This window comes from Callithrix jacchus, chromosome 12 (genome assembly GCF_049354715.1).
Source record: "Callithrix jacchus isolate 240 chromosome 12, calJac240_pri, whole genome shotgun sequence".
Classification (NCBI taxonomy): Eukaryota; Metazoa; Chordata; class Mammalia; order Primates; family Cebidae; genus Callithrix; species Callithrix jacchus.
The window spans coordinates 79,126,179-79,145,557 of record NC_133513.1 but is presented as its reverse complement, the minus strand read 5'-3'; the positions used below and the strand labels follow the sequence as shown (position 1 = coordinate 79,145,557).

Genomic DNA, 19,379 nt, shown 5'->3' with positions numbered 1-19,379 from the left:
TAGGTATGTTTTCCTGTATTCTAAAATTGCCCATTTTTACCTAAGATTGTGTAGAAAGGCAATTCCTATCAAGCATTGTTTCTTTATATTCAGATATTTTCTCTGTAATAAATAAATGGGGACATGCATTTTCCAATTTATTTTTCTAAAATTGAACGTTTGGAAGAACTATTGCTAATTCTGCCATTAAACTATCTGGGGATATTATACCACCTCATGAAATTTTTAAGGAAAGAAAGGATTATCATGTTCGTTTAAGAATTCATAAATTAAGTTACACTAAATTCTTAGGGTGTTAGAAAAATAATCTATATCCAGTATTGTGTTGGAGCCAACTTGCACTGGCTCATGTAAGATCTGCTTGTTAATTTCCAGGAACTTTGCAAACAGGTTGATTTTTGCATGAAAGCTTCAAATTGGCCATGGTGGGAGTATTTACACCATGGAAATTGGCAAATGCTACATACCATGGCTTCCTCTGCTTTTCTCCACCCGAGCCAGACAGCCAGAATACCAGCACATCATTATATACAACTAATAGTTTAGAGGCTGACAATTCAATGATGACCAAGGATTGGGCTAGCTTAAATTAGTCAAGTTACCTTTAAGGCTGTTTGGATTTAAAAAGTCACACATTTTGAGCATGGAAGAAAAGATTTTTAAAGATAAATTATTTGTACACAGAACCAGATAGTTAAGATAAAAAAAAACATGATCTTTGTGTTTGCTTCTTTTTTTAAAAATATATATTTTATTGCATTTTAGGTTTTGGGGTACATGTGAAGAACATGCAAGATTGTTGCATAGGTACTTACATGACAGTGTGGTTTGCTGCCTTCCTCCCCATCACCTATATCTGGCATTTCTCCCCATGTTATCCCTCCCGAACTCCCCATCCCCCGCTGTCCCTCCCCTAGTTCCCCCAAACACAAACCCCAGTGTGTGATGCTCCCCTCCCTGTGTCCATGTGTTCTCATTATTCAACACCTGCCTATGAGTGAGAACATGCGGTGTTTGATTTTCTGTTCTCATGTCAGTTTGCTGAGAATGATGGTTCTTATACCTCCCAAGTCAGGCTGCTGAATTATTTCAAAATATTGTTAAAATATATACTCTGGGTTGAGCAGATGGCTACCTTCTGGTACTTGTGATACCAGCTTTCCCCAACTCCCATACTAATAACACAGCTCAACTAACTGACTTTATATGCATTATATCTTAGTTACAGTGAGTATATTAGACCATTTCTTTGGGGAAAGAAAAGGATTCAAAGAAGAGTTAGCTGGAGACCCTGATTAATTATAGTTTATAATGTTGGAGCAAGTAAAGACTAATGAGAGTTGACATAAGGTTTTCAGTCGACAATGGGAAAGGACTTTAAGGCAAATTACATGAAAAGGCAAGTCTTTGACTATTATTCTCTGACAAATACAGCTTTGTGGTTGTACCACACAGAGGCACAAGATATCTATCTTGCTGTGAAAGCAGAAACAGATTATTTGTGACAATTCAGAAATAACAATGCTATTTGGCAATACCTGTATGGTGGTATTGCACATATGCTGTAAGGTGACACAACAGCATATATGGAAGCCTCCAGTTTGTTTCTTCAGAGACCTGAAATTAAATGTCCTTCATCCAATACAAAATTTGAGAAACAAAACTATCCTGAAATCCTGTTCTTCCCATCCCACACTCTGCATTCTGTGATAAACAGTTGGAAAGTTTGGATAATTCTAAGAAATCATGTTAGAGTTCATTGTTTAATATTTTGTAATGTCTTCATCAAACAGTTTAATAATTTTATTTATGAGAGGGGAGAAAGTGACTTTCTTCAGTCATCTTTGTATGGCGTTAATTATGTTCTTAGAAGAGGGCTTCATTTTTAATCTTGCTTCATTTCTAGGACTTAAATCTTTATGAATCACTATTAATACTTCCCAAAGGAAAACATACCATCTGTATGTAGCTAAACAAGTTGTGGTTCTTGATTCGTTTTTATTGTGCAAGAAGCTATGAACCCATTAAATGGCCTCACTCTCTGACAAAAAAAAAAAAAAGAAATATTAGGAAAGAGAAAATATAATACAATTTGACCAAAATTAATTTCCTGAATACCAAGTAAGCCCAGATTCTTGGAAAAATAATCCCAGAACAGTAGATCTCAGCAGTCAATATGAAGGTGCCACTGGTATTCCTGAGACCAGGAATGGTGACGGTAATTACAGGGAGTGGTGAAGATAACATTGCAATGAATACCTCTATGCTACAACTTTTATCTCCTACCATTTACTGAAAGTAACATTTTATTCCTCAGTCTTCACATATAAACCTGTTAAGTTGGTATTTTTGAAATATCATTTTGTAGATGATAACATGGAAATTCAGAAAAGTAAGACAACCCACTCACATTTTTTAGGTGCCAGGGCTAGGATTGAGACCCAAATATATGTCTCTTCAAAGCCTATGTTTTTTTTTTTCTTTTACATTTCAATAGACACATACTTTCTTACTTGAAAATCAATTTTGTATTCTGCATTTTCACTTAAAAATAATAGAATTTCCTCCATGCCATTAACAATCCTCATAAACATAATTTTAATTGCAGTATAACATTCATTCTAGGAATATTCTTCATAGTAATAAAATTTCAATTGTTTTTATTTTTCTGTGTATCTTTGTACTACTTAAACTGAATCATTACCAAACATAATGTGAGAAGCCTAGGCTGGTTATACCGAGGTCTAAATGAAAAATCTCCAGAAATGGGAAGAGAAGACTAATCCTTTAGTCAGTATTCACTACTGTGGGTCATTTCCCTGGAAGCCACTTGCTAAGCAAACGTGGACAAAGGTCAGCTTGTGTTTAATGTTTTTTTAATTAAGACTTTTAGTATAACATACCAAATGTGTTGTCTCCTCTCTAGATTGCTAAGGTCTTTGGTTTCATCTTGTCTAGCTTCTGACTTTTCTGATAGTGCTCTGATTGTCCTCCTCCTGATAAAATAATTCTTAATGTCTCTTCCACTCTGATTTTTGCATTCTTAGAAAGTCTTTTGAAACTTCTTAACCCAGCAAATAAACATCACAATGTTTTAAGTTCTCCTAAATTTTTCTTGTTAACCACTGAACTCCAGTTACAAACTGTATGAATATCTTTCCTACTGACTACTTGTATTGAATCCCATGCCTAAAACATGCTGCATTTCAAACATCTTGTTCAATAGAGTTTTATCTGCCTGGTTACCTGAATCTAAGCTGCTTGAAGAAGGAAATATTATCTTAAAAAGCATGGGATATGTACAAAGAACTGTCACATTCCTACCAGTTGTTTCAAACAACTAGGTAGTAATCTGATTCTTATCTTTTTTAATCCAAAATATTACTTGAGCAATATTATCTTCCACCATTTACTGAAAGTAACATTATATTCACCAGTCTTCACATATAAAACTGTTAGGTTGGTATTTTTTTTAAATACTATATTATAGATGACTGGCATCTTAGTAGACACTGGGCATAAAGAACAAATTTAAAATGACCCCTGCCTATGTGAGGCATAAAGTCTAGTGGAAGAGGCACATAAAAAATAAGCAAATTTTTTTTTCTGTGACAGTACAATACATCCCTGTGTTCTTTTACAAACACAAACAGTAGTAATGGTATTTGTTCTGGAGTTTTAAAATTTTGTTTATATTTATTCTTAAGCTAAATTACCAACTTCAGTTTAAAATGTTTATCGATTGGTTTCCCAGTAATCTTTGTGATTAAGGAAACATCTAAAGCAAAATGAACCTGTATAATTTTGTTTGTTGGTTGGTGGGTAGGTTACTTATTCATTAAATGATAGGATACTTTAAAAAAATGTCTTAGTGCCTTTTTTTGCTGCTATGGAACTATGTTCTTCTTAGGTATTACAAAAATTATTGGATTCCTAACAAAAAAATACATTTGTGGTGTGCCAGAGCACTGTATGACTCTGCTAAACCTCATAAACTGAAAGAGTTTGTCAGATGTGCCAGTAAATCTTCCCTCTCTTGCCATAGGTCCAAGGATCTTATCAAGGAAGCTATCCTTGATAATGACTTTATGAAGAACTTGGAGCTGTCGCAGATCCAGGAGATTGTGGATTGTATGTACCCAGTGGAGTATGGCAAAGACAGTTGCATCATCAAAGAAGGAGATGTGGGGTCACTGGTGTATGTCATGGAAGGTACAGTTCCTAATTCCAAACTTCTGACATTCAAATATTCTCTTTTCATCTTATCAGCCTGCACACGGATGGTGATGCATTACATGGAAAATTCCATTTTTCCCTTTTTTATTGATAAATTAGTTTGAAAAGCATTGAAACACTATTTAAATACAGTGGTTAACTATGTGAAGTGTTTGTATTTAGAATATTAATATGAGAATCCAGTATTTTTATAGACATGGGGAAAGTTAAAAATGTGAAAAAAGAAATGTCATTTATTACATGGAATAAGACTGCATGCAGTCAGGTCACCAAACATACAAAGCTTCAGAAAAAGCTCAAGATCACTGGAAGTATTTTTGGTCTGATAATTTAAGTGTCTTCAACTCTACCCTTAACTTTTAATATATGACTACTTTTCCTGCTATGAAGCTTCTGTAAAAAGAAAATGTTTTTCATGTGTATGACAGAGGCAGATAATAAGGTTTGGATGGCATATTACCTGCCTAATTAATAGAATGATAGCCTGTTTCATACATCTTGTAAAGACTAATATAGAAAGTGCTTTGAAAAAAACTGAGGCGGGCACTGTATACATATGTTTTATGCCTAGGTAAATTTTCATAATACTTATTTCTGACTTGCAATTTATAATGACATGTTTTGTGGGAAGAAAGTAGCTTGTGATAATGACTGAATCAGCTGGGAAGAAAGTAAGTTCAGAAAAACCTGTAATGTAAGACACTGAGACACTGACACATAAAACTGAGTTTCTTAGGGGATGATTAATGTTTTATCCAAAAGACTTGTGTTATAGTGTCTTATAATTATCAAACTATTAGGTCATTTAGAGAAGGGGTGTATTTGGGCAAGTCACTTCATTTCTCTACATTTCACCTAAAATTTGTAAAAAAAAAGATATTCTTTCTTTCTGCCAGTGGTTTTCAACTGGTGATGATTCTGTCTCTCAGGCGAATTTAGTGATATCTGCAGACAGATATCTCCCAGCTACTCGGGAGGCTGAGGCGGAAGAATCTCTTGAACCCAGGAGGCGGAGGTTGCAATGAGCCGAGATTGGGCCACTGCACTCCAGCCTGCTGACAGAGCAAGACTCCGTCTCAAAAACAAAAAAACAAAAAACTTGACAGTATAAAAGAAATATACTTTCTTCATTCAGGATCACAAAGGGGGTGATGTTGGGGAGACTACTGACTTCTAGGGGGTAAAATCCAGGCATACAGCTGAAAAGGGTAGTTTCCCAGAACAAAGTTTTATCTGACCCAAAATGTCATTAGAGCCAACCTTTTAAAAATCCTGCATTCTGCCTTCTTTATAGGATTGGTATAAAATGAGATAATTTGTATGAATGTTTAAGGTATAGAACACCACAACATAATAATAATTTTATTACTATTAAAAACTTGGCCGGGCATGGTGGCTCACGCCTGTAATCCCAGCACTTTGGGAGATCGAGGCAGGCGGATCACGAGGTCAAGAGATTGAGACCATCCTGGCCATGATGAAACCCTGTCTCTACTAAAAACACAAAAATTAGCTGGGTGTGGTGGTGCGCGCCTGTGGTCCCAGCTACTCGGGAGGCTGAGGCGGAAGAATCTCTTGAACCCAGGAGGTGGAGGTTGCAGTGAGCCGAGATTGCGCCACTGCACTCCAGCCTGGTGACAGAGCAAGACTCCGTCTCAAAAAACAAAACAAAAACTTGACAGTATAAAAGACATATTCTTTCTTCATTCAGCATGCACCTTTTATTTATTCTGTGTCATCTTTTTGTATATATGTTAGGCATTTAAGTAGTAGCTTCTATCGTTTTTTTCCGAATCGTTTTTACCTTCTGTGTCAACAATATAAAGTTCTTCCTAGACCAAAAAAATATAAATATTCAGCTAGACTTTCTTCTGGTGACAAAACACAATAAACAAAAATGTGCATAATGTATACTTGGCAGAGAAGTGCAAAAAAAAAGAGATGAAATTATAGGTCAAGGCTAATATGTGGATAGTGACCAGAAAGGATGAGAAAAGTAGAAAAAATATATAGAGGTCAAGTATAGAATATAAAACCAGAGGCAATATCTTAAGAACTACTAACAATTAGAAACCAAGTTTAAAGCATTTCTGAGATTATATCAATTGCTTCGTATGATATTAGTTTTCAGGTATTATATTGGTCAGCACATTTTAATAAAAGAGCTATTGTATAAAGGAGAGTTCACTTTTACTTGTTCTGTTTTCAAATGCTAATTATTGCTATTTCTCAAGAAACCACAATTTTGAACCTCTGTGGGTTCAGTGTTTCTTCATCTCGAATTATTTCTTACAAAAATATATTCCCAAATGACCATGTAAATTATTTCTAAAATTTATGTGTGTTGTCCCTTCTTACTAAGCCTAACTGAAAGTTTTCTAGCTATGTTAGAAGCTTGAGAGAAATAGTTAATATTTGTTAATATTTAGAAAATGCCCAACGCATAGAATATATTTTTTCTAAATATTTTTACATATAAAATTTATTTAACCTCAAACAATCTTGTGAGGTGAAGGTTAATATTTATTATTCCATTTTGTAGATGAGACTGAGGCTCAATGTGGTTAAGTAATTTGCTCAGTTCTCCCAACTAGTATATAGCAGAGTCAGCATTTATACCAAGCCTATTTGGATTCAGAGCTCAAACTGTTAACTATGGGGCTATTTATTAGTCAGGGCTCTCCAGAAAAATAGGACAAATAGAATGTGTATGTCTATATATAGTGAGAAGAAGATATATTTCAAGGAGTTGGTTTATGTGATTGTGGAGGCCGGCAAGTCCAAAATCTCCAGAATGAGGCCCGTCGGTCAGACATGCTGCAACTCAAGTCTGAAGGCATCTGCTGGCAGAATTCCTCTTCCTAGTGGAAAGGTTGGACTTTTTTTATTCAACTTATTGGATGAGGCCCGCCCACATTATTGGAGGATAATCAGCTTTATTCAATGTCTATTTATTTAGATGTTAATCTCACAAAAAATATCTTCACCATAACGTCTACAGTAGAATAATCTTTGAGCAACTTTCTGGTATTGTGACTTACCCAAGTTGACATGTAAAATTAAACATCACAGGTCAATCAACCCCTTGTCAACTTGGCACTCATACATAGCTTCTTAAACCGTATTTAATCTTCAGATAAAGACAAGAACACGGTCGTGCTTCCACCTAACATGATTCAACAACTCTATGTACAACTGCAAATTTACTAATTCTTTCTCCAAAAGAAGACACAGTTCTTGGGTGATGTTTACTCCTATCATTGATATCGCATAACTTAAATACTATAATGTGAAGTTAACAACATTTAAATACTATGATATAAGGTCAGTACATCTCATGATGCATGATAAGGAGATAAGAGAGGGAAGCAAACAAAGGTATTTGATACAAACACGAACACACATTAATGTAACAAAATAAGGAAGAAATACTCATGATAGATGATATTGCTTCCCCAGGTAACTAATATTTTCCCCATTGCTTCATGATAATTTTAATAAATTTTTTTAATCTTCCTTTTATTGCTAGATTACTAAACAGCACGTCATCTTAATTATCCTTTTAAAAACAGGGTTCTAAATAATATATCAATATTCGGAGTCACAGCTTTTGGAATGATGTTGATTGCCTTCAGAGTTACAGCTTTTGCAGTGCTGTTGATTGCCTTTAAACTCAATAACATGACTACAATTTTATAACCTAATGCTGATCTTTCCCTGAATGGTAATTCTAGCCAGCTCAGTTTAACTTTAGCAGATCTTGTGCTAATAGCCTTATGTCAAAATAATTTAAAATTTAAAAAAAATCATTTAAATTTTAGAAAGTTTAATTGAGGAAATGTTTCATTGTATAATTAGTTCAATCTTTTCAAAATTTAGATAGCAATGTTCTTGATATAGATGGATTCTTTGTTATCTGTGAACATTAATATTTATAAAGAGTATACCATGGTAACAATGAATGAATAGATTGTAAAGGATCTTTCACAAACTTGCTTACTATGAAGATATTCAGCAAAACACCCAGGGAGTTTATATGGATAATTAGTCCAATTTTTCCTGTCTCTCTTGAGTGAAATTTAGTGGTCTTCATAAAATGCTTAACATGTGACTTACATAATTTTTTGTTTTCATCCTGGGCAGTGTTCCAAGTATTACTGCATACCTAAATGCCAAAGGTTCTTATGGTTTTAACAAAGAGAATACTCATATGGTAAGACTTCATTAATTCGGATGACTGGGGAAAAGTCATCTGGGTATAGTATGCATATATTATCACGTATTTTTAAGAAAATGAGTTGTGTTGCTTTCAGATACTTAAAAGTGCTACCTAGTACAAGTTTCCATTTCAAGTTTTGATCAACATTGTTTGGAATTAACTTCTTAAGGCAGTAGTGTAAGTAGATTATGTTGCTTAAGGCTCTTTTTCTAAGTATGTTAAGTTAAAATATTTAAGTAAGTCTTACAGAACATTTGGATACAGTTTATTTTCTTAAACAGATAGACGTTGGCCTTAATTATGAGGTAGCATGTGTTAATACCCTTACATTCTTCTTCTCCTTTATTTATTATATAGATAAAATTCAGTCTATCTTCATCCCAAATAAAACAAATTCTGATTTAGTGATTTAGAATTTGTGATGTTTTATTTTGGGTGAATTTTACCTAATATTTTAGTATTGGAAATGTCTAATTGTTATCTATCATGCTGATTGATTTGCTTAGAGCTATTGGTTTGGTTTATTATTTTTTGTGATCTTTCCTGGTGGAAGCAGTTAAATTTCATTTTAATTTTTAAAACGGCAAGTGTCTATTTAGTGCTCTTTGACAATTTGTTATTTTAAGTTAATCTTTTTGGATGAAATCATCAGTTATCTTTTTGCATTTCAAATTTTATTTAATTTAAATTAACTTGTTTTGTTTTATTTATTTAATTGATATATATTAGTTTCAAACAGTCATGCAGACAGGGTGATGTTTTGATTCATGGAATGTATAGTGACCTTATCAGGGTAATTAGCATGTCTATCATCTCAAATATTTTTCATTTTCTTTATGTTGGGAACATTCGGTATCCTACTTGTAGCTATTTGGAAGTATATAATATATTGTCATTATCTGTAGTCACCCTGCAGTGCTATAGAACACTAGAACTTACCAATTTTTTTTCATGAGGTGTTTGTTAATAACTTTTGTTAGTTACTTATGTGCCAGGTATTGTTTAGTCACTTTCTAGGTTGTAAATTTTTAATTATCATAATGATGTTAAGAGATAAGACATTCTGTTATCTACATGTTAGTAAATGAGAAACTGATGCCTGGAGAAGTTAATAACTTGGCCAAGACTATGCAATCAGCATGTTGAAATATACATCTTAGCATGGAGTCCCCATGCCTAAGGACTGACCTTGCAGTGCCTACTTTTGAAGTACAGATTGGAATTTCTGTCGTTACATGTTTATTATGTGTATTCCAGCTTGGGGAGCCCATAAAAGATGCATACCTTTAAACCATGGGATTAAACAAATGATTTATTTGCAAGAAATAATAAAACTTGAACAGCAATAGTTCAAAAAGAAAAATATTCAAGGTATTTCCTATAAGTACTTCTTAGGCCCCTTTGCATCCTTTGAGTATTGAACTGCTTACTGACCTCTCTATATATTATCTAACATCCACTCCTCTTCTCTTATTAGTTCCTTTTTTTTTAATTGAAAGAATGGCTATGATTTGACTTAATTCTTGGTCCACCTCTGTATCTTTATTGTTTAGAATTAAACTCCATCTTGTACTTTGGAGGCCCTATTTTCTATGTACAATCAATAGCATTGATTTTGTTTTTCTCACTGTTTTTTTAAGAAGGAACAATTCTTTCAAGTTATTACACAAATGACTCTTTTAATGGAGCATTTGTATACTAACTCTAAGTGATATGTGATTATCCACATCAACTCTCAAAAGGCTAGGCTCTCATTTCTGTTGTTATTGAACTGAGACATCACTTATAAGATCTTCCTTTTCCAGTGAGTTGGTTGATACAATGTGGTCTGCCTCTTATGCTGGTGTTCAATACTCTTTGTTATTAAGGGTGAATACAAATCATGTTAGCCACTGTGGAGAGTAAACTTACACCACTTCAAACTGCAAGTTCCATTTTCCCTTCCCAAACATTTTTTACTGTCTTTATAAAATTAAATGATGTAATGAATGTTGACATTCAAAGAGGAGTTTTATATACATTTGAACATTAAAAATGAGCCTCTCAATGTCAGTTGGCATTCAAAACACTACCTGAGAGTGTGAGGGAACTGAATGCATTTTCATATTGATTAGCTCTCAGTAAATTTAACATGAGAAACAGGCCATTTTATTCTTTACAATCAGGTGTTGCCTTTTGGCCTTATGAGTTTTTCATGTTAATCCAAAAACTATCTTTAGAACAGTTAAAATACGAATGTACTTAAAGTTATTCTTACAATTCCTTTATGGAATCAAGCTTATAATGTTAATGTTAAAGAGAAAGCTTATCTACTACTTACATAAAAACAAAACAAAACATCTGATTATAAAAAGTTCTCATAAATAAGGAGAGTCTTGAAGCACTAAATGTGAATATTAAAATATAGTTTAGTTATTGAGGCAATGGCAAAGGCAGGTATGTGAAATATTTAGATGCCATGTGGGGTATCATGTTTATTTTGTGGTGCTATGCTTCAGAAAGGACTTTAATATACTTGAGCAAGTTCAGGAAGCATAACATATATTTAAAATAATTAATAATATTTCATGGATGGAAGATTTAAAAAGAAAGGATAACTGTTTCTAAGTGCTAAAAACACGATCACATGGGGAGAAAAAAGGGGAATTATTCTGTATAAATTTAGATGGCCAAAAAATAAATGCAAGTTATAGTGAAGCCTAAATTGAGTCAGCTTGAGAATCAATATTTTGCTAATTAAAATGAACCAAAAGTGAAATGAGCAGCCTGATGTGATGGCAAGAACCTTATCTCATGAGGCATTCTAGCACTGACTACATAGCATCTGCTTAGAGAAAGTTTGTGTGGGTGGAGGAGGGATTCCTTGTGGCTGAACCATAACATATCTTCTCTATCTTCCCCAGACTCCAAGACTCTGAGTCTGTAAGTCTGTGAACTAGTACTGTACAAGTCAGCTTATAAGAGCCTAGCCCTCCAAAGGTTTCCTCTTGAAATCCTTTCCCATATGCAATGTACATCTTTAAGTTTTGAATGTTCTTTTACTTATATAAACCTAATAATTTTACATGTATTCTTCTGCCACTTAATTGTTTTTGCTCAATATTGGGTTCTATTGTATGACCCAATTTATTGATACTTTATGCTGTTGATGGTATCTGAATTATTTCCAGTTATTTTGCTCTCTCAAACTGTGCTTGTCTAAAGAGTGTTAACGGTGTATCCTGATAAACATGTTCAGTAATTTCTGCATATATTCTACATATGTAGAATTTCTGGGTCTTAATGTATGTATGTGACTCTTCAAATTTGTTAAATAATACCAAATTCTTTTCCAAAGTGGTTTTATCTGATTATACCTGATTGCAACCTATGCCTAAGTTTTCTGATTGCCCCTCACATCCAGGACAATTTATATTGACAAATATTTAAATTTTACCTATCTGGGAGATGTGAAATGGCATCTTGTGATCTTAATTTTCATCTCCCTAGGTATGAATGAGGTTGTTAACTGTTTGTGTTTCTTTTGTGAAAAGTCTGTTATAGTCTTCTCCCTTTCTTTTCTGATGGGGGGATAATTTTCACATATTGGAACTTAATCTTTATCAGAGCTATATGCATTGAAGATATCTTTTCTATCTTTGACTTGTATTTCTGTTCTTTTTTTTTCTTCTGGAGACAAAGTCTTACTCTGTCATCCAGTCTGGAATGCAGTAGTGTGATCTTGGCTCACTGCAACCTCTGCCTCTTGGGTTAAAGTGATTCTTGTGCCCCAGCCTCCCAATATCTGGGATTACAGGCACGTGCCACCATGCTAGGCTAGTTTTTTGTATTTTTAGTAGAGATGGGGTTTTACCATGTTGTCTAAACTGGTACTGAACTCCTGACCTCAAGTAATCCATGTGCCTTGCCTCCCAAAGTGCTGGGTTTACAGACATGAGCTACTACGCCCTGCCATATTTCTATCCTTCTCTGATATATTCTGATGAACAGCAATTATTAATTTTAATGTAGTCAGATGTATCAGTCTTCCTCTTGGTTTGTACTTTTTGTATCTTTTTAAAGAAATCCTGTTAATCAGTTTTTTTTAAATGTGTGTGTGTGTGTGTGTGTGCGTGCGCGCGCGCATGTGTGTGTCTGTGAAGGCACTTTCATAACTTAGGTATGTGAGGTTCATAGCTTAGATTATCTCTACATTGATAATCTAAAGAGTAGTTGTCCTTTTCAAAGTAGGAGGCTTGAAAAGCCATACATTTTTGCTTTTATGTCCTTTTTTCAATGTATTTTAAGAATTCTTTATAAATTGTCCTTTGGGACAGTAAATTTGCTTTTGAATATACTTGATGATAGCAATTTCTTTTTCTGTGAGAGTGGATTTTATATTTGGAAATAATCACAAGTCATTTAGTGACAAATTTGATGAATACGGTTAGGTGATTAAGCTGAGTAATACAGTTTCATTTTTTTGGATAAAATATATAAGAATGTCTATATATATACCATTAGAAAGTAATGGTATTTGTTGTACAAGTTAAGAATTGATCAGATGTTTTACTCTAGATCCTCATTATTGAAAAACTGACATATTTTGAAGAGTAATGTTCTTAATACTCATTTGGTTACTAAGCTCTTGTGAGATTTAAAAAAATATAGCCTATCTCATTATGGTTCTAATATACAGTTCTCAATTTCTTTACAAAGTATTACTAGTAGAAATTAGTTTATTACACTAGGAAGAGGCATAGTGTGGCTTTTCTTATTTTGGAAGACTCCTGAAAGCTAAAATGTTTGAAAATTGCTGTACTTGTTTTGAGATGATAGTTGAAATGCTGTCAATTTTTTTTCAAAAAATCAATCTGACAATAAGACAAATCATGAGTTGTGTTAAAAAGGTACACATTTTCCCCCTCTTATTCTTACTTCAGTCAGTCATTTATTTTATTCCTATGCTTATTCATTTTGCTAAGATGGCAATCTCTCCATTCTTCATTTTGAGAGAATGCCAAGAGTGGAAACTTTAAAAATGTATTCTTTTTGGTAAAAATTAGATATAAAAACAGCATAGCTGAAATAGTGAAAAGTGAGAAGAAAATGTGGATTAGTACTTTTTTGGCAATGGTGTAATAACACATTGATTTCTTGCTAATGAGGTAAAATTTACTTCAGCCATCATTACATAACTGTTGAAGAGCTTGCATGCTGAACATTTCCTTCAATTCTACAATTGTTGTGTGTTCATTTTAAAAACACATAGATGTATCTCTTTAGGGACTTTAACACAATTTTCAGTGATTTCTGTGTGGGGCTGGATAGACTAATGCTTTTAATATCCATCCCTCTAATGAGAAACTCTTGAATGTTTAGTAATTGTTTTCCCACACTCTCCAAGGGCCAGACAGATAGGAGCTACTTCCCAGCGCAGGGAAGCTTACTGGTATGGCTACCATGGCAATGGCCTACCCCACCCCCACCACAGAGAACATCAGAATTGGTCTCTGAAGTTCTTATTGGAATTCTCCCATGTCTCCACATTTGAGAAACACAGGCTGTAATTGCACCTACTTCATCTGAATTTAACTAGTGTAGCTTTGGAAGGGTGCAATCTGAATCTGATCTATAAACTTTCCGATAAAATGAAAATATTTTTGTGCTAAGGCTCCAAAAGTAGTACACAGAGATTTAGAATTATGGTTGATGACTTAAAATGGTATTAAGGTCAATCTGAGAATTCATGCTTTATCTGTATTTATAATATCAAGGAATTTTTATTGAGTATATAGTTATATTAATGATTTCTGTAGTATTTTTTTCTCCAATCCATCGACCTTTACTGAAGTGGATTTTTTTCCGTGTATCACAAAATACTCTATAAGTTATTCATAAGAATGTATAGGAGGGAATGTTTTTATTTTAATTTAACTGTCATTTTATTATATTTTGAGACAGGGTCTCACTCTGTCTCCCAGGCTGGATCCTACTTCACTGCAACCTTGAACTTCTGGGTTGGAGTAATCCTCCTGCCTTTGCCTCTCAACAAGCTAAGACTACAGGTTCATGATACCATACCCAGCTAACTTTTTGGCTTTTTGGAGAAATGCGCTCTTACTATGTCACCCAGGCTTTTCTCAAAATTCTGGCTTGAGGTTATTCTCCCGCCTCAACCTCTCAAAGTTTTGAGACTACAGAAATGATCCACAAAGCGGACCTGTAAATGCTTTTAAATGAAATAGTAATCCCAGCTATTCAGGAGGCTGAGGCAGGAGAATTTCTTGAACTTGGGAGGCAGAGGCTGTGTTGAGTTGAGATCATGCCTTTGCACTACAGCCTGAGCAACAAGAGTGAAACTCTGTCTCAAACAAAAACACAGCACAAATAGAGTATCTACTTTCTATTTAGTATAGGTAAACAAGAACAGTTAAGTTACTCTGTATACTTTTCATTATAAAAGCTAATTAAGTTACTTTGTTAATTTATTAATAGCAAAGCCTTATTACAAAAAGTATCTGGTAAAGTTGGTCAAACTCTTTTGAAGATGGTTTTCCATTTCAGAGATATGCAATGGTATATTTATTTATTTATTTTTAAATTAAAAAATTTATATATTTTATTGCACTTTAGGTTCTGGGGTACATGTGAAAAATATGCAGGATTGTTGCATTGGTACATACATGGCAATGTATTTAGCTGCCTCCATCTTTCCATCATCTATATCTGGCATTTCTCCCCATGTTATCCCTCCCCAACTCCCTACCACCTGCTATCCCTCCCCTAAACCCACTCAACAGACCGCAGTGTGTGATGCTACTCTCCCTGTGTCCATGTGTTCTCATTGTTCCACACCCACCTATGAGTAAGACCATGCAGTGTTTGATATTCTGTTCTTGTGTCAGTTTGCTGAGAATTATGTTTTCCAGATTCATCCATGGCCCTACAAAGGACACAAACTCATCGTTTTTTTTATGGCTGCATAGTATTCCATGGTGTATATGTGCCAGATTTTCCCTGTCCAGTCTATCATTGATGGGCATTTGAGTTGGTTCGAGGTCTTTGCTATTGTAAACAGTGCTGCTATGAACGTATGTGTGCATGTGTCCTTATAATAGAACGATTTATAATCCTTTGGATATATACCGAGAAATGGGATTGCTGGGTCAAGCAGAATTTCTGTTTCTAGGTCCTTGAGGAATTACCACACTGTCTTCTACAATGATTGAACTAATTTACGCTCCCACCAACGTATTTACACTTTTACCAACAGTGTAAAAGTGTTTCTATTTCTCTATATCCTCTCCAGCATCTATTGTCTCCAGATTTTTTAATGATCGCCATTCTAACTGGTGTGAGATGGTATCTCAATGTGGTTTTGATTTACATTTCTCTAATGAACAGTGATAACGATTATTTCTTCATATGTTTGTTGGCCTCATATATGTCTTCTTTTGAAAAGTGTCTCTTCAGATCCTTCACCCACTTTTGAATGGGTTTTTTTTTTTTCTTGGTGTTTTAGTTTTCTGTAGATTCTGGATATTAGCCCTTTGTCAGATGGGGAGATTGCAAAAATTTTTTCCCATTCTGTTGGTTGCCTATTCACTCTAATGTTTGTTCCTTTTGCTGTGCAGAAGCTCTGGAATTTAATTTGGTCTCATTTGTCTATTTTGGCTTTTGTTGCCAATGCTTTTGGTGTTTTAGTCAGGAAGTCCTTGCCTATGTTCATGTCCTGAATGGTTTTGCCTAGGTTTTCTTCTAAGGTTTTTATGGTATTAGGCATTATGTTTAAGTCTTTAATCCATCTGGAGTTAATTTTAGTGTAAGGTGTCAGAAAAGGGTAAAGTTTGTACTTTCTGCACACTGCAAGCCAGTTTCTCAATGCCATTTATTAAACAAAGAATCTTTCCCCATTGCTTGTTTTTGTCAAGGTTGTCAAAGATCAGATGTTTGTAGATGTGTGGCATTGCCTCTGAGGATTCTGTTCTGTTCCATTAGTCTATATCTCTGTTTTGGTACCAGTACCATACTGTTTTGATTACTGTAGACTTGTAGTATAGTTTGAAGTCAGGTAGCATGATGCCTCTGGCTTCATTCTTTTTGCTTAGAATTTACTTGGCTATGCGGGCTCTCTTGGTTCCATATGAAGTTTAAGGTGGATTTTTACAGTTCTGGGAAGAGGGTCATAGGTAGCTTGATGGGGATAGCATTGAATCTATAAATTACTTTAGACAGTATGGCCGTTTTCACAATATTGATTCTTCTTAACCATAAGCATGGAATGTTTCTCCATCTGTTTGTGTCCTCTCTTCTTTCCTTGAGCAGTGGTTTGTAGTTCTCCTAGAAGAGGTCCTTCACATCCTTTGTTAGTTGTATTCCTAGGTATTTTATTCCCTTTGTAGCAATTGTGAATGGCAGTTTGTTCTTAATTTGGCTCTCTTTAAGTCTGTTATTGGTGTATAAGAATGCTGTGATTTCTGCACATTGATTTTGTATCCTGAGACTTTGCTGAAGTTGCCTATCAGTTTTAGGAGATTTTGGGCTAAGACAATGGCGTCTTATAAACATGCAGTCATGCTCTCTGCAAATAGAGACAACTTGACTTCCTCCCTTCCTAATTGAATATCCTTTATTTCTTTTTCTTGCCTGATTGCTCTGACTAGAACTTCAAAAACTATATTGGATAGGAGTGGTGAGAGAGGGCATCCTTGTCTAGTACCAGATTTTAAAGGGAATGCTTCCAGTTTTTGCCCATTCACTATGATATTGGCTATGGGTTTGTCATAAACAGCTTTTATTGTTTTGAGATACATTCCATTGATACCTAGTTTATTGAGAGTTTTTAGCATAAAGGGCTGTTGAATTTTGTCTAAGGCCTTCTCTCCATCTATTGAGATAATTGTGGTTTTTGTCTTTTGTTGTGAACTGAATGCAAGCCTGGGAATCTCGTCCAGCGAGAGGGTCCCAAATCTGGAAGAGGGCATGCGTGGAAATAAAGGAGACAGAGAGAGGAGGGGTCGGGAGACTGGATGGGCTATGTCCATACGGCGATTTTATTTGTGCAGTAGGATTCCTTATATACTTTTTCTTTAACATCATTACCTCAATGCAGATCATTTACTCAAACAATAAAAGGAACAGAAAATTACTTGGGGGATGATTCTGAGGAACTGTCAAAGGGAACAAATACTAATTTAAAAGATCAAGGGGGAAATAGGTGATGCTGATTATCGATATTGTCAGAACAATCAGTAACTTGGATAACAATCTTTAATTAACTAGAAGTCACAAGCTCAGCAGTAAACCGTGCATCTGCAAGAGACAAGGACTGCAGGGGAGGTCGCCAGGCTGAAACAATGTCTGGTAAACAAAGTCATAAAACAGATTTACATCAGGAGCCAGAAAGGGGGACACAATGCCTTGTGAGATCACTGGGCATTCACCTGGCCGTTATCTCATCGGCCAAGAAAGCTGAAAATAGTGTCCTGCTTAATCATTCTCAATTTCCTCTTTCATTCTCTTCTTAATTTCCTCTCACTCATAGCTCAACAGCCTCCAGCCAGGGAAAATGTGTAAGGAATCAAGCTCACCTAATGGCGGAGGCCAAATTGTTAGCCTCTCGCAGGGGCGACCACCACAGTCTTTGGTTCTGTTTATGTGGTGGATTACGTTTATAGACTTGTGTATGTTGAACCAGCCTTGCATCTCTGGGATAAGCCTACTTGATCATGATGGATAAGCTTTTTGATGTGCTGTTGCCATCAGTTTGCCAGTATTTTATTGAAGATTTTTGCATCTATGTTCATCATGGATATTGGCCTGAAGTTTCTTTTCCTGTTGAGTCTCTGCCGGGTTTTGGTATCAGGATGATGTTGGTCTCATAAAATGATTTGGGAAGGATTCCCTCTTTTTGCATTGCTTGGAATAGTTTCAGAAGGAGGGGTACCAACTCCTCTTCGTATGTCTGGTAGAATTTGGCTGTCAATTCATCCTGACCTGGGCTTTTTTTTGGTTGATAGGCTATTAATTGCTGCTTCAACTTCAGTTCTTGTTATTGGTCTATTCAGGTTTTCAACTTCTTCCCAAGTGTCCAGGAATTTATCCATTTCTTCCAGGTTTACTGGTTTATGTGCATAGAGTTGTTTGTAGTAATCTCTGATGTTAGTTTGTATTTCTGTGGAATCTGTGGTAATATCCCCTTTATAATTTTTTAATTGCATCTATTTGATTATTCTCTCTTTCCTTTTTTATTAATCTGGCTAGTGGTCTATTTTGTTGATCTTTAAAAAAAAACAGATCCTGGATTTATTTATTTTGATGGGTTTTATGTCTCTGTCTCCTTCAGTTCTGCTCTGATCTTAGCTATTTCTTGTATTCTGCCAGCTTTTGAGTTTTTTGATCTTGCTCCTCTAGCTCTTTGAATTTTGATGATAGGGTGTCAATTTTAGATATTTCCTTGTTTCTCATGTGGGCATTTATTGCTAGAAATTTTCCTCTAGACAAGCTTTAAATGTGTCCCAGAGATTCTGGTATGTTGTGTCTTCATTCTTGTTGGTTTTGAAGAACATCTTTTTTTCTGCCTTCATTTCATTGTTTATCCAGTCAATATTGAAGACCCAGTGATCCAGTTTCCATGAAGTTGTGCGGTTCTAAGTTAGTTTCTGAATTCTGAGTTCTAATTTGATTGTGCTGTGGTCTGAGAGACTGTTTGTTATGATCTCCATTCTTTTGCATTTGCTGAGGAGTGATCTACTTCCAATTATGTGGTCAATTTTAGAGTAGGTGTGATGTGGTACTGAGAAGAATGTGTATTCTGTGGATTTGGGGTGGAGAGTTCTGTAAATGTCTATTAGGTTTGCTTGTTCCAGGTCTGAGTTCAAGTCCTGGATATCCTTGTTAATTTTCTCTCACTGATCTGTTTAATATTGACAGTGGAGTGTTA

General features: G+C 34.9%; 1 protein-coding gene across 1 annotated transcript in view; it reads left to right on the top strand.

Annotated features, from left to right (window-relative positions):
- Positions 1-19,379, top strand: part of PRKG1 (protein kinase cGMP-dependent 1) — a 1,319,131-nt gene that overhangs the window by 78,013 nt on the left and 1,221,739 nt on the right. Inside the window, exon 2 of the mRNA XM_002756357.7 lies at positions 4,046-4,212. Within this exon, the coding sequence (XP_002756403.1) occupies positions 4,046-4,212 (167 nt within the window). The remainder of the gene's footprint in view (positions 1-4,045; positions 4,213-19,379) is intronic.